This window comes from Sinocyclocheilus rhinocerous, unplaced genomic scaffold, assembly GCF_001515625.1.
Source record: "Sinocyclocheilus rhinocerous isolate Xijiao unplaced genomic scaffold, SAMN03320098_v1.1 scaffold100, whole genome shotgun sequence".
Classification (NCBI taxonomy): domain Eukaryota; kingdom Metazoa; phylum Chordata; class Actinopteri; order Cypriniformes; family Cyprinidae; genus Sinocyclocheilus; species Sinocyclocheilus rhinocerous.
In genome coordinates, this window is record NW_015624543.1 from 1,394,225 (window position 1) to 1,417,321 (window position 23,097).

At 37.4% G+C, this 23,097-nt stretch overlaps 1 protein-coding gene across 1 annotated transcript in view; it reads right to left on the reverse strand.

Annotated features, from left to right (window-relative positions):
* The window catches only part of LOC107741949 (contactin-associated protein-like 2), a 204,760-nt gene extending 185,588 nt beyond the window's left edge, over nucleotides 1-19,172 (reverse strand). Inside the window, exons 1-5 of the mRNA XM_016554763.1 lie at nucleotides 19,169-19,172; nucleotides 18,894-19,097; nucleotides 17,544-17,728; nucleotides 14,359-14,502; nucleotides 12,514-12,772 (exon numbers count right to left, since the gene is read on the reverse strand). Of these exons, the coding sequence (XP_016410249.1) occupies nucleotides 12,514-12,772; nucleotides 14,359-14,502; nucleotides 17,544-17,728; nucleotides 18,894-19,097; nucleotides 19,169-19,172 (796 nt within the window). The remainder of the gene's footprint in view (nucleotides 1-12,513; nucleotides 12,773-14,358; nucleotides 14,503-17,543; nucleotides 17,729-18,893; nucleotides 19,098-19,168) is intronic.
* Nucleotides 19,173-23,097: the final 3,925 nt, after the last annotated feature.

The following is a 23,097-nucleotide window of genomic DNA, read 5'->3' on the forward strand; positions in this document are numbered from 1 at the left end:
TCGCGGAGAACATCAGACAGCCAAGGGGCAGAAGGGGTGTCTAAACAAGATGTGAGAGTGGAGCAGAAAGTATCAGTAGCAATGTTAACATAAAGAGATGCTAACTGTTTAGGGGGAGGAAGCGATGATGAAACCATAGCAGATAGCCGGGAGGGTGAGAGTGAGTGTAGGTTACGTCGAAAGGTGACATGTGGAGTGGTGTGTGTTGGTTAAGAGTGAGAAGGAAGTGATACGAGGTGTGCAGTGGAGTAACCAGTACATGATCAGTGGAGCAGTGTCGTGTGTAAATAATCCATTTGGTTCCCTGATTTGTGAGTAGCCGTAGTTAACACTCTCTTGAGGCAGGAGGCAAGCAGAGTGTGGAAGTCTGCAGCCTGAGGTTTATCTAGGTGGATGTTGAAGTCTCCAAGCATAACTAGGGGAGTACCATCCTCAGGAAAGGTTGAGAGCAGCACATCTAATTCATCCAAGAAGTTACCTTGTGGTCCTGGGGGTCGATAAACAACTACAAAATGGATTTTAAAAGGGTGGGTAATAGTGACTGGATGGGATTCAAAGGAGCTGCTAATACCCAGAGAAGGTAAAGGAATAATTTTTCAATCATTAGAGATAAGCAGACCAGTACCTCCACCTCTTCCAGATAGACGGGGAGTGTGGGAAAATTAGAAATTATTGGAGAGTGCTGCAGGAGTAGGGATTAGGATTAGGAGTGCTGTTAGGATTGCGCTGCCTATTGTGTGTGATGCGTGGTTTGCGAGTAGTAGTAATAGTAGGGATATGTAAACACATAGTAAGAGTTAGTCATATAAACAGAAACAGAAGTGAAGAAAGGTGTAAAAAAAAGAGGTTGAGTCAAAAGCGATACTTATGTCCCTTGTCTGTGTCCCTGCACTGTGGAGTCGCACGGTAGAGTCGATGATCTTTACACTCTTCGGTCTTCATTCAAGAATTTAATGCAATGACTTTATGAATTTAAGACTTTATGCTTGATTTAAGACCTTTTCAGGCCCTAATTTGTGGAAGAGTGAATTAAGACTTTTTAAGCCCCACAGAAACCCTGTAAATGTTGTGATTAAAAAGAAAACTTACTGTATATCACCTGGACTGAATGCCATCCACCAAAAAAAAACCATGAACAAACGCACAAAAAAAACAAAACAATGTTTTATAAGAATTCCCTCAGTGCGCCCATAATATAATCAAATGCACTCTAATTAGGATAGAAATGTGGATCATGTGGCACAGTCCTGATGTACATCTCCACAGCATCACTATGTCCAGCCTTTTTGCAATTTACCTAATTACACAACATCAGTGTGAAAGGGCAGCGCCCCTGCATGTCCTCATGAGAGACCCTGCGGTTGTTACCCACTGTCATGGATTAATTAACACAATGTGGGTCTCTTGAACTCTGACAGATCAACCTACAGTCATTACTTTTCCACCTGCTTAATCAACTTTCCCGTGATGACCTTCAGCTCCTCAGGATCACACACATACACTATCTTTTACAACATGATTGAGCTCCACTGAAAGAATAAGAGACGCTCATACAACACTGCCCAAACAGATTTTGATAAATGTCTGGTGGATTCCAGCCGCACAGGACCATTAAAATGTGAATCGGTGCCCTTTAAAAAGCAGGTGCATCCTCATATGGGGTTCAAAGGTAGAGATGCAATTACAGGGATGCAGAGCCTCCAGCTCTATTTGTCATCATGGTAAGTCTGATATTTGAGTATGGGCTGCGAAAGGCTCTCTGCAACTCAAGCCAAGAAGCCCCAGATGCAATAATGTCATCAAAAAGGATTGCTGGGAAAGTTTACGCTTCCTCACTACTCAGAGGTTCACAGACACCAAGCCATGATTAATGTTAGGCTTTGCCAGGAAAGAGTGCTCTTGGGAGAGCAGGAACTTCAAGGTTCTGCTTTTCCATGAATATGTTTTTGATACCAGAGGGTCTGAAATTGTCTTAGAAGCCCTTTTTTTAAACACAAAGAGAGAGGTGCTGAAATATGTGTCATGCCTCCTCTGTCCACCCCACAGAAGAATATTAATGACTTATCCGAGGGAGGTCTTGGTTATGTGACCAACTCTGATTTTCTACAAATGTCACAGGCAAAATCTTTGGAGGAAATTCAGTAAGAGTGAGTGATGCACCAATTTTGCACAAGTAGCTTTAGTGTCTAATTCACTGACAGACTTATTCAAATGAGGTACTGGCAAACTCGCAATAGAAAATGCACACAAACTGTGCTTTCAAATTAAATTTCAATAGCACAATGAGTCTTGTGAATAAGGAACAATATATTTAGCCAAAATTACATAAAGTGGAGGTATGTTTGTGCTGAAAATAAAGACAAGCACTTAACTTCAATACAAACAATACAATGGAATTTCATCACATTTAGTACCTGGTTAAACTGCTTTGTGGTTAATAAATAAGACATTTTTCGCACACAAAAGTAATACCACTGTTTAATTGAAGTTTTTCTTTTCATTTGATGTTTTATATAAATCAGGTGATGGGCATCTGTAGCTTTCAAAATACTTTGAGACAAAAATACACTACTGTTAAAAAGTTTTTGTTTCGGGTTGATAAGATTTTTTGGTTAATGCTGAATCAAATCTGAATTTTCGAGCAGCCATTACTAGAGTCTTCAGTGTCACATGATCCTTCAGAAATCATTGTAATATACTGAATTGGTGCTCAAGAAACATTTCTTATAAATCTCAAAGTTAAAAGCAGTTGGGCTGCCTAAAGTTTTTACAGAAACCATAAAGCTTTTTTTTCAGGATTATTTGATGAATGGAAAGATCCAAAAGAACAACATTATAAATGTCTTTACTGTCACTTTCCATCAATTTAATGCATACTTGATGAATACAAGTATTAATCTCGTTCAAACAAATTTACAAACATCTTTTGAACAGTAGTGTGCGCAACAGCACTTAAAAGTAAATTAGAATAATTGCCTATAAGTTCCATGATTGGGCTGTTATTGCTATGTGTTACGGGGCTGACGAGACGTGAGACATGCGGATCCATGTGCAAGCTTTATTAAAGCAGAGAGGTCAGAAACACAGGCAGGGTCGAACAAAGGCAAACAGGTATATGGCGGGCAAGACACAAGAATAATCCTAGGGCTAGCGAAGGTCAACGAACGGCGAACAGAATCAAAAGGGCAAGACTAAAGGGATAAATCCAGGAAAACAGGCAAAGATCAGAAACCGAGAAAACAGACAAGGCAAGGCAAAGATAAGGCTAGGGGAAAAACTAGACAGGCTCCGTAGAGTAGCTATCGCTATGAGAGTGATAAACGCTATACAATACTCGGCAGCGGGAAGGGATCAGAGTGAGTGTTAAATAGTGAGTGAGTGATATGAAACAGCTGTGTGCAATCAGTGCTGTGTGCAATCAGTGCAATGAATGATGGGATATGTAGTCCGGGGTGATATGCAACAGTGTGTCGTGCGAGAGTCAATGAAAATGGAAAGGGTGACCTCTGATGGCTAGCAGACGGAAGTTCATGGACCGGATACGTAACACTATGACTCCAGAAAAGCCTTTTTTTATTGACACAATAAAACAGCTTTGGTGAAGCCTTATCACTAAGTGGGCATACAAATTGTATTTTGAGCTATTTTGAGTCAGAACCCACTATTTTGAGTGATATTTGTCTAAGCAGTGTTTAAGACCACATCCTGTTTAATTCATACCTCTAGGCTGACCTGGCACAAAGCTACAGTTTGCTTTGTGTCTTGACTTTGGCCTGTTGTAGGGTCCATTTCTTGAGGCACAGCCTGTGGGCTCCGGGGAACGGAGCTCAGACTTGCCATTATTGTTTACAGAGGCTTTTGTGAGTGATGTAAAATACACACGACCACCCGATGGCCTTCACACATTCATCCTTGAGGAAACAGAAATATTTCCAACCAGCCATTGCTGTTAAACTCTTTCAACTGCTGCAAACGGACTGAGTGAGAGATCGGATAAATAATATTTATTTCTGAAATAATTTATATAAATATTTCCCTCACACTATATGATAACGCACCACTGACTTTTTTTCTACTAAGATGAGCAGTTTTTTTCTCATAAAATGAAAAATAAAAAAGTTGCTGTTAAGCAACTGAAGAAGAGACATAAAATGGTTGATAAAGGAATGTCTAGATGGCAAAGGTTGTGTGGTGCTACATCAAGAACATTGGAGCATTTGAGCAGAAGCCTGCAGGGTAAACCTGATATTCTCTGCTCCCAGTCACCTCCATAAATCACATTGATTTCTGAAGCCATCACCACCCTGAAGGGGACAGAAAAACTAGAGAGAGAGGAACTCTGCTTATTTCTGACTGATAAAATTTGACCAAGGCGCTGGCTCTGAAATAGACAAACCTCCTGTTTTTCCTCTGGAAAATGGACACGGTTAAGGTAGGTTCACGGGTCAAGGCTTTGAGGTTTTCAGAGCTGTTTTTTTTTTTTTCCATCTTGGCAAAAGGATGGCCTGCAGTGTTTAACTAGACACGGCGCTATAAAACAGAGGACACTGTAACAGACACTATCAGCGTGAGAATGGCTAAGATAACAGAGATCTCACACAGACATTATTGAAAATGGGCAAAGTCATGGACAAAAGATGTCCTCTATCTGATCTTACTGTAAATTATGGATGAGCTAAAGACATAATAGCTCAGTTCCAATACCAATGCCTCACTGCCTACTGTCTACACAGGCATCCTAACCATCACTGAACACCAGGGTGTGAACTACGGGGGAGCTAGGGGGAGCTCGGCTCCCCTTAATAAGACATGGGCTCCCCTGAAAACGGGATTTGTGAAATTTTGGGGGGGTCTCAAAAAATATTGACAATGTGTTATTTTGACGTGCAATTTCAGTTTTGTGTAATGTGATCATCGTGGATTATTATGTGTAAAATTGCAAAAATATAATTCCCCCCCCGTTATGAAAAAAAATAACAAGTGGGCTCCCCCAAAGTCCACTGTATAGTTCGAACACAGCTGAACACTATAAGTGAGTGATTTAGAATTTTTAAATAAATTTATACTTTTATTCAGCGTGGATGAATCGAAAGTGACTGTAAAGATTTCTTTGTTGTTACAAAATATTTCTCTATTTTAAAAAAATGCTGTACATTTTAACTTTCTATTCATGAAAGAATCCTGAAAAATATGTTTCCACAAAAATATCAAGCAGCATAACTGTTATTAACATCTAGAATAATAAGAAATATTGCTTGAGCACCAAATTTCATGATTTCTAAGGATCATGTGACACTGAAGACTGGAGTAATGACTGCTGAAAATTCAGGAATAAATTACATTTTAAAATATATTCAAATAGAAAACAGTTATGTTAATTTGTAATAATATTTCACATTATTACTGTTTTACTGTATTTTTTTATCAAATAAGCCTTGGTGAGCATATCAAACAAAAAACATTAAAAAAAAATATAACCTACCCAAACTTTTAAATTGTAGTATACATATTTAAAGGTTAATTATTATTGTGAAAAAGTGTAATTATAATAATAAAGTGTGTCATAATTATATATGAACGCAATATTGTACAACAACAAAAGTTATAGTATTTGTGATATTATTGTACTAAATTGAAAATAAATTATTAAAAAATTATCTGGTGGAAAATATTATAAATTCAAATAATGAATCATTTTTATTGAGCTTGATGAGATTTTCTTTCTCTATCCACTCTATCTACATGTGTTTCTGCCCGGAAAAGCCTTCACTTCGGAAGTGTGCCGATGATGCCTTAAAATGAAGCTTCTGTAGGCAGCTCACTGAAATTTTGGAACAGAAAAAATGACTCTCTCTGTTGAAAAAGGCTGTGTGAGACATCTGTTCATTTTGGCTGAAGAGGAAGGAAGGCAAACAGGAAGAAGTAGTCTGAAAGCAAAGAAGCTTTTAAAGAACGATTCAGGGCAGCTTTTGAGACCCACTGTGAATGAACATCCCTGAAAGATCAATGGATTATTGCATAACATCCATCAAGATCGTTCACTAACTTGAAACTCAGAGCATGAGAGTATACAGGAAATTAACATTGCATCCTCCCTGAACAATGTAAGGAATGGCAGCCTCACATCTATTCTGCTGTCTATGGACAAACTCCTCCATCATTTGGAAATGCAGACACTGTACACACAATACAAGCCTTTGAAACCAATCTGCTAGAAAGCAGGCGTTAAAAAGTCTCCGGAAAAAAATAAAAAACAGTCTGTGTGATTACATCTCCTACACTGTGAGCACACAGGGATAATATACAAGGTTTTCTATTGATAAGACCACATTTATTTTTTCAGTTTAGCCACTCGTTTTTTTTTCTTCTCTGCTATGAAGAAAGTTGACTTTCATGAACACTCACCGGTGAATAAAAGCCTCTATTATGCTATGAAACTTACAGTTCAGTAAATAAAAATTGAAAATCATTAAATGAATTGATTGAATTGAAAATCAGACCATCTGAACTAAACATTAAAAATAACCATATCTTTATAAAACAACACAATAAAAAAATCATGTCTCATAAAAGGTGGCATATAAGAAAAAAAAAACATGATATTTACATTTAATATTATTGCTTTTAAGTTTGGTAAACAGTTGTAAAACGTTTTCCAACAGCTGAGTTAAAATATATATCAGTTAAAAAGGTAAAAAAAAAAATCACATTAAAAATCACGTAAAGTAGACTACAATTCAAAAGTATATTGCCAGTAAGGTTTTTTTCATGTTTTTGACTGAAGTCTGTTATGCTCATCAAGGCTGCGTTGATTTAATCAAAAATACAGCAAACCAGTAATATTGTATTATTACAAATTAAAATAACTGTTTTCTATTTGGATATACATTAAAATGTAAGTTATTTCTGTGATGCATAGCTGAATTTTCAGCATCATTACTCCAGCCTTCAGTGTCACATGATTCTTCAGAAATCATTCTAATATGCTGATTTGATGCTCAAGAAACATTTCTTATCATTATCATCATCATCAATGCTGAAAACAGTTGCTCTGAATAATATTTTTTTTCATGGAAACAGTGATACATTTTTTTCAGGATTCTTTGATGAAAAGAATGTTCAAAATAACAGCAGTTATTTGAAATAGAAAGCTTTTCTAACAATGTAAAAGTCTTTACTGTAATTTTTCATCAATTTTATGCATTTTTGCAGAATGAAAGTATTGATTAAAAAGCACCTGATCCAAAACTTTTGAAAATACAATTAATAATATTTACAAAGCAGAATTTGCAAAGCAGCATTTCTGTGCTGATCACTTGAATTCTGTGGAATATATCTAAATTTGATAAAATATTAGCTGAGAGTAATATATTCTTACTAAAAGATGAAAGCATGGTCAAAATAGCCTAAACATTTAATAAAGAACATATGAGATGCAGGGCATGTATGCTACAAGTCTGCAGAAATCTGCACAACTCTCCATCATCCCACTGTGGCAATAAATATCAAGTAATAAACCCAAATGTCCATTCACCTTAACTTTCTTGGTGAGGCTGAAAGTTCAATATTGAATAGGAATACACTGCAATAATGGAGATCCCCCAAGGGAATCATAAGGCAAACACTATACCTCACAATGATTATAATGTTATATTGTCCCAGTTTATGAGCTTGCTAAATTGCCTTCTGACTGGATTGAAAATCTTCTCAAATTACCTCGGTGGGGCAAATATTTAAGACCGAAGCACAGAGTCAACTCAAATTCATAAGTGCTCAAGGGCTTCATAAATTTCAAAGAAAACCGATTCACTTAAACAAGCGGGATCAATATATGATAGAATACTAGAGAGAGACGAGAGGAGAGAGGCAATTGGCAGTTCTTTCAGTCTTCCAAGTTCACATGCCTTGAAGGTATCAGACTTTGGCTGAAGTCACAGGTAGAGCCACAGCCGAATGCATATAAGGAGCAAAACAAATGCCACTGAGCATGACAATTTGAAGTTTTTTTTTTTTCCAACTTATCCCATTAACACAAAGGAACATGTCTGTGATCGGTGTGATTCATCAAACTGTCAGCAACATGACTTGTCAGTGTTGTTCTTACAGGCTTACATTTCATGAGTGGAAAATCACTGGCAATTTTCATTCGCCCTGTCAATTTCCGTTGTAATTGAACATGCAGCAATGCTCCGAATACCTATTAGTTTTTTCTTAGAGGGTATAACGGCACTAACGATTAAAAGGAAAACAGATGTGTAAAGGAACCCTATTTTAAACCACGCCACTAACATGTTGGAGCATTAGCGTCTTAACGCTAAAGATTTAACATCCGCTCCCAGACAGTATCATTATGATGATTAACAATTTTACTGTAAACAGCAGCGTTTGACTAACTCTAACTGGGTCCATTAGTAAACAAGCAGAAAACAAACAAAAGCAAACATATCTTCACTCGATTCCTCATGCTTAATTAGAAAACTTCTCAAAAGTTGGATCATTCTCTTGACAGCTGCGCACTTGATTACCATGGCAACAACCTTGCTGTAACACTACCTAATTATGATTAATTATCTGTTACCGAGGGAAGTAATCAGCACTTGCCATTGGCTCCCGAGAGATGATGATTAAATGCTGGAAAAACATTGAGGATCTTGCCAGCACAAGATGTCGATACGATCATGATAATTCTCGATTTAACCAAAAAGTGGGATTTTCATATTATCAGGCTATTAATGAGAGATTCGATTCTAAGAAAACACTGTCAGATATGGTTTGTATGAATCATCTTGAATCATTTGGATTTAGGGAAGAAGTTCTAGTCCCTAACATAGTACCATTCCCACCAATTACAAATGGATCCGCCACACTGAGTCATTCATGACATGTCAAATAACTTAACGTGACGGCCGTTAATCTTCAGTGCTTAAAGAAAAAGATGATGAAAACTAATTTCAATGCATTTAAATCAGTAGGCTGAAAACACACTGAATTGCTGCAATTGTAAGTAAAAGTAAGAAAATGGCAATTACGCAAGTGTCCCCTCTGGAATTTGACTTAACTACGGCCTATTAGCAAGACTACGCTCATTTACGGCACTATCAGACTCCTCATTCACATTTCCAAAGCCAATTTGCAGCTCAAGACAAGCAGAATGGACCTTTGACCTGGACAAGAAAGGGATGGAACCAGGAGGCAAACAAGCTGAGCAGCAGCTTATATAAATAATAAAAAATTCACACAGTACAGATGAAATTTTACTGTATGACCCTACTAAGCTGTATGATGTCTGGATCAGTCTCCTATACTACATCATTACGGAAAGGATAGCTTTATGTTTAGCAGCACTTGAGGTTTCAATTTCAGTAAACAGAACCAAAAGACGTAACGGTTTGGGACAAAATATCATACTAAAATATTTAGTTTCTTGCCATTCTTATTCAATTGTGCCGCAACACCTTTACTGAATCTACAGCTTGAAACAGATTAGAGATCGGTGTATTCTGATTCTGTATTTTTGATTAATCAAAAACATACAGTGCAATCAATGCACTACGATTCCCACACAAATGATTCTGATGGACAGTTATTTTTCAGTAAATCAAAAACATACAGTGCAATCAGTGTAGTCTGATCCCCGAATTGACTCTTATGAGTCAGTTCTTTTTAGAAAATCAAACTGATTTTAGTCTGATTAGTGATACTGATAGTCTGAACTAGTCTGATTCCTAAACGAATGGCTCTTATAAACGTTTCTCTTCAGTAAATCAAAAACATACAGTGTAATCAGTGTAGTCCGATTCCTGAATGAATGACACTTATGATCAGTTCTTCTAAGTGAATCAGAAACATACAGTACAAAAACTGTTGCCTGTCTACAAACCTGTGCTGACTAGCTGGCCCACATCTTTTCACAGATCTTCAACAGATCACTGGAGCTGTGCGAAGTCCCTGCCTGCTTCAAATGCTCCACCATCATCCCCATTCCAAAGAAACCCAAAATCACAGGACTGAATGATTACAGACCTGTTGCCTTAACATCTGTGGTCATGAAGTCATTTGAGAGGCTGGTGTTGGCTTATCTGAAGGACATTAATGGACCCTTACTGGACCCCATGCAGTTTGCTTACCGAGCAAACAAGTACATCTGGACAAACCGGGGACTTCTGTGAGGATCCTGTTTGTGTACTTCAGTTTGGCCTTCAACACCATCATCCAAGCACTCCTCCAGACCAAATTAACCCAGCTCTCTGTTCCTAGCTCTATCTGTCAGTGGATCACCAGCTTTCTGACAGATAGGCAACAGCTAGTGAGACTAGGAAAATTAATGTCAAACAGTTGCACCATCAGCACTGGGGCCCTTCAGGGCTGTGTTCTCTCCCTACTACTCTTCTCCCTGTACACCAACGACTGCACCTCTACTGGCCCCTCTGTCAAGCTTCTGAAGTTTGCAGACGACACTACAGTCATCGGCCTTATCCAGGACAGTGACGAGTCTGCTTACAGTCAAGAGGTTGAGCAGCTGGCCGTCTGGTGCAGTCTTAACAACCTCGAGCTTAACACGCTCAAAACTGTGGAGATGATTGTGGACTTTAGGAGAAACCCCCCAGCACTCCCCCCACTCACAATAATGAACAGCACTGTGGCAGAAGTCGAGTCATTCCTGTGTAAACATACCTTTTGTAATAATTGTGAAATTATGTGTTATGAAAGCATCTTATAATTTGCCAAAAGAACTACACTTCCAAATATTTATTCCTTAAATGTACTAAAATAATTGTTAGTGGAATAATTAAGGAACCAGAATTACCGTCTGCCTTCTTGGTTTAACAAACAACTAGCAGTAGATTGTTGAATCTGAAGCTATGAGGATTAGCAATTAATTGCAGAATTCCCATAAACCTTATCAGCTATTTATGAAGGTAGATTGATCATGAATGCTCTCAATTCAGCATCTATACCCCAGAACTAAAGAATCCAAGAAGCATGACAAAGGCAATCATTTATTAATATGTCAAGGTAATATTTCTTCAGCTAACGATTCTCTGCAGATGGAGAAAAAAAAGTCAAAGCTCTTAAAACTAGACTCAATTTGCATTCTAATACCCCATGTCAGATTAATTAATTAACAAGAAAACCCCTGCCATGCAACCACACGTATAAACCTGCCTAACTTTCTATCGACAAATATATAAGGTTTCAACAATGGAGTTTTAAAGGATTTGAGAGGTATTCATAGAAAATTAAGAACATGTGCATGGGTTTCATTGATATTTGATGAAAAAACAATCAAATATTTCCAAGAGGGAGGGGGAAAAAATCATATGATCTATTAGACAACAAATGGATAATGTTCAGTCAACCCGATTCATTATAGAGCTATGGTTACTCTTGTACTGTGCTCTGTTGTACAGAAGAACAAGTGACAGCCCATATCCATACTTCCATTGATAAAGTCTACAATTGATCCAGTAAATCCAATAACATGCTGAAGTCTGAAATGGGATCGAAATTTCAGATCCTGAAGACTTATTAGCCTGGGTCAGACCACAACATTAATCTCATAGCCGTCACTGAGCACTTACTATGCATGGAACTCCATCAAGTTATTACCTGACTCTTCCATGCTTGAGTTCAATGTTGAGTCAATTTGCTTTTCTTAAAAGAGATAAAGGATTCCATAGAGGTGAAGCCCAATTAGCCTTGAGGTTAACAATGCAAGAGTAACTACCCTTTCTCCTAATGGCCTATTAGCACAGGAGTTTGGCGAGTGTGTCCAGAATGTCTATAGATGTCTTTGGGCTAATGGTCTCCTTCAGACTGACAAAGACACCTCTAACGTCAACAAAAAAGGACAATTTCATTAAGATGAAGACTAGCCTCTTTAACATCTCAGTTGTTTCTTTTAAACAGTGTTGAAACTTAAATATAAACTCATTTCTTATCCAGTTCTTCCAAGACCAAATGATCCGGACTATTTTATCCACATTCATTCTAAGATACTTCAAGAGAGACGCCGAGACAAAATTTATACCCAACTAAAATTTACTCTATTTACAGTACTTTATTAATTGACAGCAAATTGACCAAACAATTTTTATGTTTTGGTATTTTCCTTTTTTTTAGCATGGATTAAAGGCATTACAAAATTAAAGGCAAAAAAAAACCATTCTATCTCAAATGCTGTTCTTTTGAACTTTTTATTCATCAAAGAATCCTAAAAACATTTATCACAGTTTCCACAAAAATATTAAGCAGCACAGCTGATTTAAGCTATAAAAGAGAAACCTGGGCGTTAAAGTTTAACTCTGGGACATGATGCAACTTTACCATATTGCTAAAACTGGTGCTGACTGATCATACAGCATTTACACGTATAACATTGAAACATTAAGCAAATTATCAAGTAGTTGCTGCTTTGCTAGAAGAACAACACATTTAAAAAAAAAGAGGCTGATGAAACCTTATGAGATCTCCATGTAATAGCCATTGTGTGTGGGAAGAATGTCAGCTCACCTGATGCAATGTCCACGCGCATGTTTTTCTGCTGAGTGACATTAATGTGCACTGTGACTTTTCCATCGTTTAGAGCCAATTCTAGCATTCCATCTGCCAAGGAGCTGAACAGGAGCAGGCCGCTGGGGTTCCAGGTACGGAACTGGAATCCCACAGACACTATATTGTGGTCCCTTCTTCCTGGCAGCTGCAGAAAGCTGGTGCCATTGAAGAAGACGGGGAACGTGTGCGTGTCCAAGCAGGAGAACGTCAGGTTGCGCTGAAAATGAGGCAGGAAACGTACAGCTTTACTTACAGCTGTTCACCATGTAGACCTACTGAGATGGTTAAACAATAGTTTATGAATCAAACATAAGTTCCCAGCTGAAAAAAATCTGCCTAGACCAGCTAAGACCAGCAAAGAACTTCAGGCTAGATGTTTTTCTCAGCTTGTTTTACATTCTACAAAACAGATGTCTCCATACAACATCAAATTTGATGTAACTCACTGCATATTGTATTTCTCATATGCAACATCTTTAATAAACTTACAAAGCTGCGAAATAAAGTGACTATAAATAAATCTGCTTCTGAAATGGTTGAGGACCTTTCATGTAGAACATGGGCTTAAAAAAAGATCCCTTAAAGTGCTGCTACAGCATGTTCCCAACCACGCTGTCGATTTCTGAACCTTAAGCTGGCCGCATGGAAGCAATGACAAGGACTGTTATTCATAACTCTCCAGCTCTACGTCCTTCTAAATGGTAATTTTGAGGCACCGAATGCACTTCAGACTTATTTCAAATCTAGAGAACTTAATCAGTCTCATCACAATGAAATAGAAAAGTGCACTCAGCCTTCTTCAGTGCTTCATAACAGAACTCATGTGATGTGTTTTATCAACCTTGAACATAATCCTTCAGACATGAATAATAATTCAGAGCCTGTCTATGGTGGACCCATGTCAAATTTGAGTGGAAAGGAGGAGAATCGTGCTATTTTCACGCTAGTAAAAAGATAGTTCAGACAAAAAATAAAAATTCTGACATCATTTACTCATCCTCATCTTGTTCCAAACCTGTATGACTTTCTTTCTTCTGTGGAACACAAAAGAGGATATTTTCAAAAATGTCTCTGTGGTTTTTGTACAATGAGTGTCAATGGGGTCCAATGTTGTTTTGGACCTAACTGACGTTTACTGACTTTCAAATATCTTCTTTTGTACAGAAGAAATAAAGTCATGGAGACTTGGAATGACATGAGGGTGAGTAAATAATGATATAACTTTAATTTTAGATTTCATTTTATGCAAATCTCTGGAACAAAATCATGAATCTAATTGTGATTGTGAATCATGATGTGCTAGTGTAACTGTACAGCAGAGATAAGACTGTAATTTTCATCAGAAAAAAAACATTGTGTCTCTTCATGTTTGTGGTTCCATTAATGAACCACAGAACACTGATATGCTTATCAGATATAATCTGCAATTATTGCATTCTTTGTATTATCACAGGCAGTGGAAATTAGTATTATTATCAGTGCTGACAACAGTCATCAAATCTGTGTAGATGATTAACATTCCAATCAGCATGTTGAAACAAATGAAACGGTTCCATACAGCATAGATATGAGGTTTAAAATGCGAGCTCCATCAATATCACGTCTGAACCACTCAACATTCTGAAGTATCAACCTTGCATAGTTATTCATGGTCATACACCTCCACAAAACCCTCCAGACAAAAACAACCCACCCAAACGTGTTACATTTGCACAGAACTGTCATGAATGTGAAAGTTATGCACTAAAACTCTGATCACTCAGATATGGTTTGTGGAGTTGATTGAAAAGGGAACAGACTTACGAAATTAGAAGAGTCCAGTTTTTTTCTTCTGGCCAGGTCAGTGATGTTCTCTCCATTGTAGTTGATGCTTTCCATGCAGCCTTTGAAGTTTCTTCTACCTCCTGAGACTGGCTTACCAGAATAAGGCATTCCTCCGAAAGTCAGCTACATGAAAAAAAAAAAATCAGACATAAGTCAGAAAAAACAGTATCAAGGCATTGCAACCCTCCAAGTCTAACACAATAATATATACAGAGAATGGAGTAAGATGGCTCCTTCATCTAGTAAACTGTGTACAGTATTTTTTTTTTTCACATTAGAAATGCATATGAGAAAAGTGATAAGCCGTTTTTATGCTAAAAACATGTTTCTGCATGTAATAGTAAATTTGGTAACACTTTCCATAAAGGTTCCCTTTGTAAAGGGATTATAAAGGTGTTCATAAATGACTAATAACTCATTTACAAATGCATTATAAATCATTGATAAGCAGTTATAAATACATGAATAAAAAACGTGATTTTAATGCAATTCATGCAAAATAGTGAGACATTTTAAACTCACGTTATAAATGCTTAATAAATATATTTATTCATACTTATTTCATTCGAAAGCAGATTCCTGATGTATTTCACAATGCAGCAAAAAAAGACTATTATAGCGAGACTGAAGGGTATTGAATTTATGGCTTTCTCATTTATATCTCATGACTCAAGTAAATTTTCTTTCCAGAAGCTACTCTGTATCTTACCCATGATACTCTCCAAGAGTTCATGATGCCTACTCACAGCAATGATTTGAAAATTGCTATCTTTTGTTTATCAAGATGAAGTTATCAAACTTTATTTTGGGGAACAAAATTCTAATTAGTTACCTGTGAATCTTACTGTAGGGTGAAACACGCATTCATGAATTATAGAGCATTTATAACATGTCAGTTAAAAATGGCTCACTATTTGGCAGGTATTGCATTAAAATCACCCTTTTATTCATGCATTTATAACTGCTTATCAATGATTTATAATTTGTGAATGAGTAATTAGTCATTTATAAACACCTTTATAAAGTGTTACCGTAAATTTTCTACATTTTAGTTAAAATTAATTTTATGTCAAAGCAAATTAATGCAGGTCTCTAAATATGCCATGCATGTTTGTGAATTGCCAGTGTAAAATACAATGCAAATTATTCAGCAAAAGAATAGGCATGTTTTTTTTAATTTTTTACCTAAAATGACTGCTGTGGGGTAAATGTTTCTGTGAATGGAAAAATATATATATATACATTCAGTAAATAAACAAAACTTGTATGTTTAATTTTAAATGAAAATATTTTCATTAATAAATATTTTCCTTGCAAGTTTATGAAAAAAAGATTTAATGGGATTCTTTTTTTTCCTCATTTATGTTCATTTTTTTGTAAATGGTTCCCATATTCACCAATGATTCAAATTACTAACCACTTTTTTTTTTAGAAGTCATATTTCCATGGTCCTTTTTTCAAATTCAATTCATAGTACACTTGTAAATTTAATGATGACAAATAATTAACCTCTCTTATATCAACTTCCCATAGGGACAACCTAAGTAAAAAGTGGCACATCTCACCCCACTCTCCTCCTACAGTACGTCAAGACTGCATATGAGAATAGAGGGAGAGCTTGAAACATTACGTAACACATTATACAAACACATCCTGCTGTATCAGGCACAACCAAAAAAATTAAGCTTGCGACAATGGAGTAAAATTATACATATTTTGTAAAATCAGATAATATCTAGCTATTGAAAGATGCTTAGTAAGTACTATTTTTCAAGCAATTTCAAACAAAGCCCCAGAAAGAAGCACTAGTGCTTCAATAAAATAGTCAATAAATGCAATTGTTTGTAAATGCAGTCTGTGCTCCAGCAGAAAACAACTCACCGGTTTGGATCTGTTCTCGGCTCAATTAATCAGACACTTTCGCTTTAATTAGGGTCAATTTGTCTTAGACCAACTGAGCTGTAACCAGCTCTGAAGCATCCAACAGTGCCAGGAGAGTCTGAGCTCAATTGAATAGATAAGCATTTGCTCTCAGACCATATTCTTTACGTCGCTGAAAATCTATTTCCTATACATTCCTCTACAGCTCTTGTTAATACACATCATTTCTGTTTGATAATATTAATATCCTGCGACACATTATTAGTGTGGATTAATCCTGTGCGGAGAAACGGATTTTCAGCCTTCTGTGCTGAAAAGATTGACAAGGGATACAAATTCCCACTGCAAACAAAGTTTAGCACCTCCCTGGGACAAAATGACTTTTATCAAGCCTGAGCTTGAGCTCTTTGTATTGGGTGATGGCTACAGTGTGACCATAATCTTACAGAAATCCTTGAAAGATACAGAGATAATTACAACACTTCTATTTTTGAGTCTGCTAACAGACTGTGTGGGAATGAGACACAATCCAACTGATGTAAAACTGAACTTACCCTGCTGAAAAGTGGACTTACACAAGCATATGTTGTATTCTAGAAGCCGGTGTCCCAAACCAGGCAGAAAAAAAAAAAAGTCAAACAGGTTTGGAAAAGCATGATCAATTTAGGTGCACTATACTTTTATGAGCAATACTTATTCAACCAGCAGCACTAAATTTTGTTTGTGAAAAACATGGTTATGTTGGTTTAAACAATTTAACAGCGCCAAACCATCATTAACTAGCATAAATCAGCCTGGACGAGAATTGTAAAACTGAACTTACCCTGCTGAAAAGTGGACTTACACAAGCATATGTTGTATTCTAGAAGCCGGTGTCCCAAACCAGGCAGAAAAAAAAAAAGTCAAACAGGTTTGGAAAAGCATGATCAATTTAGGTGCACTATACTTTTATGAGCAATACTTATTCAACCAGCAGCACTAAATTTTGTTTGTGAAAAACATGGTTATGTTGGTTTAAACAATTTAACAGCGCCAAACCATCATTAACTAGCATAAATCAGCCTGGACGAGAATTAAATTCATGCTTATTTAAAGTGAGAATTCTCACAGCATTTCCTGTTCATTGTCATCTTTGTGAGATGAATCTTTCCCAAGGACAATTTTTTTTTTTTTTTTTTAATGACCTGTTATGGGGAGTAACATTTTGAGCTTCAGCATCTCATAATGCACCTGCCTGTTAAATTAAGTTCAGAGCAATAAATCATTCACTTTCTCAGTCCTACCTCATAGTCCAGGTCAAGGTGGTCAAACTCCCCATTGGTGCGGAAGTGCTGAGTATGCTGATCAAGGGTGAAATTGACATTTCTCCTGTAGCGCTCAATTACTACAGAATGCCAATGATGATCGTCCAGCAGACTGCCGCTAGTCACAGATGTATGGCCCAGGATGGAGCCGTACTGATTACTTCCTACAGTTTATTAGACATGGGAGACCATCGTTAATATCAATCACAAAATATCTTCACCTTCACTGCAGTCTTCGCAGTGCATATAAGATGTTTATGCCCTCATGATATACAATATAATGGGTTTTGTGTTTTACAGTCTATGAGTATTTCTTTTCCCTCCAGCTAGATTTTTCTGCAATGCGGGTCCATGAGATATTAAAGGGATAGTTCACGCAAATGAAAACTCACCCTCATGTTGTTCCAAACTTCTTATTCTGTGGAAAATTCAATTAAAGTCAATGGACATCTGTGTGGTTTTGGACTCCATTGACTTATAGGGACAAAAACAGTTGAAATGTTCTTCAAATGATCTTCTTTTGTGTTCTACAGTTTGGAGTCAGCAAGATGTATTTTTTAAATGTTTTTTAAAGAAATCTCTTATGCTCATTTATTTGATCAAAAATACAGTAAAACAGAAGTATTGTGAAATATTATTACAATAAAAAAAATACATTTGAATATATTTTGAAATGCATATTATTTTCCTGTGAAAGGAAAGCTTAATTTTCAGCAGTCATTACTCCAGTCTTCAGTCTCACATGATTCTTCAGAAATCCTTCTAATATGCTGATTTGCTGCTCAAGAAACATTTCTTAATATTATCAATGCTGAAAATCATTGTGCAGCTTAATATTTTTGTGGAAACTGTGATACATATTTTTCCAGGATTCTCTGATGAATAGAAAGTTTAAAACAACAGCTTTTAGTTGAAATAAAACTATGTTGTAACATAAAAAGTAACATAAATGTCTTCACTTTTTGATCAAATGAATGCATCCTTGCTGAATAAAAATATTATTTTTTTATTTAAATAAATAAAATAAAAAATAAAAAGTCCTACTAACCCCAAACTTTTTTTTTTAATTGCATGAGGGTAAGAACCATGACATAATTTTTATTTTTTGAGTGAACTCTCCTTTTAAATGTAACTAATTTTTACCAAAGTATCAATGAGGATCAAACAATCAATTAAATAACAGAAGACAGCAGGTATAAAGTCAATAAATAACATGAAGAAATACTTACAGCAGCACATTAATTAAAAAAAATAAAAATACACACCAAGGTACACACAAGCGCACCATAAACACAGCAGATATCTATTAGGCCTCCATATGAGATTTACCGAGGTTTATCTGCAGCAGTAGCCGGCCTCTCCTCAACTCCAAGGTAATGTAGTCACCCTGTTGCCCCTCTCCGTGCAGAATCACCCCTTCACTCTCTGATGTTTTAAACTTCAGGGCTATCACGTCCTTCAAAATTTTCATCTTCTTCATTTTGAAGCGGTAAGAGATCACCCCCTGCCCGTCAAAATTAATCACATCTGCCCCTGTTGATGGAAATAAGAAAGACAGGAGGAGGAAAAGAGATTAGCGCCTCTGAGGTGACTAGGTGTCATGCCCATTTTTGGCTAAATGATCGGTTGAGTGACTGTTCTATAGATTGCTGGGACGAAAGCATGGCGAAGTTCACAGAAAAACTGCAGCTGGGATCAGGTGATAAACTACAGTGAGGAGGCAGAAAATTGCAGTGGGCTATTACCTGCTGACAAAGCCTTTCTGCTTATTGCGCAGAGGAGGAGGATTTTTGATCCCTGTCAAGGCTCAGAATGATGCATACCGGAAGTTATGAATGTAAATTCCATTCGCGGCATCTCTGGCTCGCTCTCTTGGTTTCATCTCCTGCACTGACACCGCATAACCTTTGGATATATTACACATGCTCATGGTGCCTGATGGCACTTGATTGCTTTGCAGACTGTCTTTATATCATTCAGAAGCCGTGTAAAATCTGTGATCAGCATGAGAAGGTTATTATAAAGAGATCTACAGCAACCTGAGAACAGAAAAATACAGATGTCATCATGTTCCCTTCCACCAATAAGATTGAAGTGGCGTGTTTATTCGCTTGCTTTACTGAGAGATTGATTAAGTTTGATTTGAGCTTAATTAAAATGTAAATGATGGTGCTTGCAGAGCACTAATTCCAAGTATGGGTCACCATACTTGGCCACATGTCACATCACTTAAATCGATCAAAGGTGAGAGTACTTTTACATTGTTACAAAAAATTGTTTGCATTTACATGCAATTATGAGAAAGGACAAATAATTCTAACCAAAACATAATGTGATGATTATGTTAATTAAATAAAATTAAATGATTCATGGTGGGTGTTTCAGAAAACAATAAACCAAAATATTACATACGGAGTATGTTTCAGGTCTGCAGTAAGTATTATTTTTAAGTCAGCCAGCGAGTAAGATATTTCCATTATTTGAATGGATCGTTCATGCATTGTATGCATTCCTGAGGCATGTAAAATCAATTTGCATTTATCAGCTTCCATTAGCAGAGTAAATTGCAAAATGATGAAACAACTGTATTTGTTTTACATGGACAAAGCAGGTGAGAATATGCGTTCAGTGTAATCTGTCATGTCCACAATCACCAGAGGATGCCTGTAGTATGTAGCGTCTTCTACGATCGTGTGTGTGCGTCTGTGTCTAGAGTACAGTCTGCATGTGGAATTAATTCAATTCTCTCCATGCACCCTGCTGGGGACTGATTACTACATTAATGCATGAGTATGTGTATCTGTCATGTCCACAGACGCCTGATGCCTGTAGTATGTAGCGTCTTCTACGATCGTGTGTGTGCGTCTGTGTCTAGAGTACAGTCTGCATGTGGAATTAATTCAATTCTCTCCATGCACCCTGCTGGGGACTGATTACTACATTAATGCATGAGTATGTGTGCTATGTCTGGCCAGTTGCTCTTCCACTCCTCTTGTCTCTCTCTCTCTCCACTGCCAATCCCCTTCACCTCCATCACGAATGCATTCATTCGTTCTCGCCCGATCAACAAGGTCAGAGCACTGCATTCATTCTCATTCTGTGCTTCATCTCCACTGCAGGTCTTGCTTATCTAACTCCCATTCTTTCCCTCTATGCTCCCTGCGAAGGGCTATCTCTATTCCTTTACTGCACATCTTATTTATTTTCACTCAACAGTCAGTGCATTTCCGTGTCTGAAGAGAAACCGAGTGGCGGAAAAGGTCCCCAAAAAAAGTGTTTTTGTAATTTTTTATATTTTCCTGTCAGAAACATCTGCCTAGGAACATGGTAACTGGTTATTAGCCGGTTCTGGCTGGTTTAAGATGGTCATTAATAGGTTCAAGCTGGTCATTACCAAGTGTAAACTGGTTTAATACAGCCTTTAGTTGGTTTATACTGGTCAATAGCTGATGAAAGCTGGGTTAAGGTGGTCATTAGCTGGTTTTAGCTGGTTATTAGTTGATTTAATATGGTCATTAGCTGGTTTAAGATGGTCATTAGTTGGATTAAACTGGTTTAAGATGGCCATTAACCGGTTTAAAATGGTCAATAGTTGGTTTAGGAAGGTCATTAGCCAGTTTAAGCTGGTCATCAGCTGGTGTAAGCTGGTTTAAGGTGGTCATTAGCTGGTGCAAGCTGGTTATTAGTTGCTTTAATATGGTCATTAGCTGGTTTAAGACGGTCATTAGTTGGATTAAGATGGTTTAAGATTACCATTACCAAGAGTAAACTGGTTTATGATGGTCATTAGTTGGTTTAGAAAAGTAATTAGCTTGTTTAAACAGGTCATTAGCTGGTTTCAGATGGTAGTTAGTTGGTTCAAGTTAGTCATTAGGTGGGGTAAGATGGTTTAAGGTTCCCCTTCAGGAACTCAAGCTGCGTCGAGATTCACTTTGGGAACGCCCCTGCATGACCGCGTTCTGAAGCACGTGTAAAATCAGTCCAATGGAGCAGCGAAACGTCACGAGCGGGGTGACGTGAGCGCCAGGAAGTATAAAAGCGCATCCGGCAGAGCAAGTTAGCTTCTGCTCTTCAGTAGCGCTCTGTGTATGTGTCAGTCTATTTACTGTTGTCTGTCAGTCCACAAGCATTCAAAAGAATATGTCAAAGTCTAAACTAATATCCCGCTGGCAGCGGTCCCGCTGCTGCCGAGGCACGGTGTAGATTGTTGTCGTGGGGATCGCAGGTGGATTTAGCGGAGGGATCCGAGACGGGCTTGTCCTTTTCTCGGTCCTCACCCGCTAGACCCGTGGCTCTCTCTCAGGGTTCGGAAGCCCGCGCTGCGGTCGAGACAGAGGAGACTGTGGACTCGCCACCACAGTCCCTCGCGTATGAGGTGTGAACTCGTGACGTCTCGCTACTCCATTGGACTGTTTTTACACGTGCTTCAGAACGCGGTCACGCAGGGGCGTTCCCAAAGCGAATCTCGACGCAGCGTCTCGTTCCCTCGGGGAACCATGGTTACATACGTAACCTAGAGACGTTTGTCATTAGCTGATTTAAGACAGTCATCAGATGGTTCAAGTCATCACCTAGTCTAAGATGGTTTAAGAGAGTCATTAGCTGGTTCAAGCTGGTCATCATCTGGTGTAAGCAGGTTTAAGATTGTCATTAACTGGTTCAAGCTGGTCATTACCTAGTGTAAGATGGTTTAAGGTGGATTAAGCTTGTTATTACCTATTGTAAACTGGTTTAAGTTGGTCATTAACTGGTTCAAGCTGCTCATTAGCTGGTGCATGCTGATCAGTAGTTGGTGTAAGCTACAATAGCAGGTAGCTTGTTTGTTATAGGTAAGGTTGTCAAATTAATATGTTAATTTAGGATGATGATGATGATGATTATTATTATTATTAGTAGTAGAAGTATTAGTATTTTAATTTTGAATATTTAATAGTAAAAAAATTAAAATTAACATGTCATGATGTCAAAATAGTCATGCCCACCTGAATAAAACATGAATTCCTTAACAAGAGATTTCAACAGTTTTGCCACAGTGGCTGGTGAGCAAAAGAGTTAATGTCAAGCCCTGTAGACAGTGAATACTTGTATTTATACTTGTATTGCACTAAAAAATGTGGTGTTTAACCGGAGTACGGTGGTGGGGGTGCTTGACGTGTCAAACACTAGAAAGGGGTGCACGCAGCAAAAAGTTTGGGAACCACTGCCTTAGAAGAAAACATTACATGCATCTTGATAATACTTGAGATAGTATTTTAAGGTATGTCAGTGCAAGTTTCTTTCAGTTAAAACAGCTCAGAAATATATTTTAGTCTGGCACTAGGCTTAAGCCTTGTCTGTGAAACCAGGGGTACATGTATCAAGCTGTAAGCATTAAACTTGTCAAAGAAATTAGTACCATATTTCATACACACTGACACTGTACATGTATACAACATTAGCAGTCACTAATACTAATTTTGTCCACTCCTAACAAAAAAACAACAACATGATTTTGTCATTCATGCACATATGCTTTGTCTGTATTACCACACAG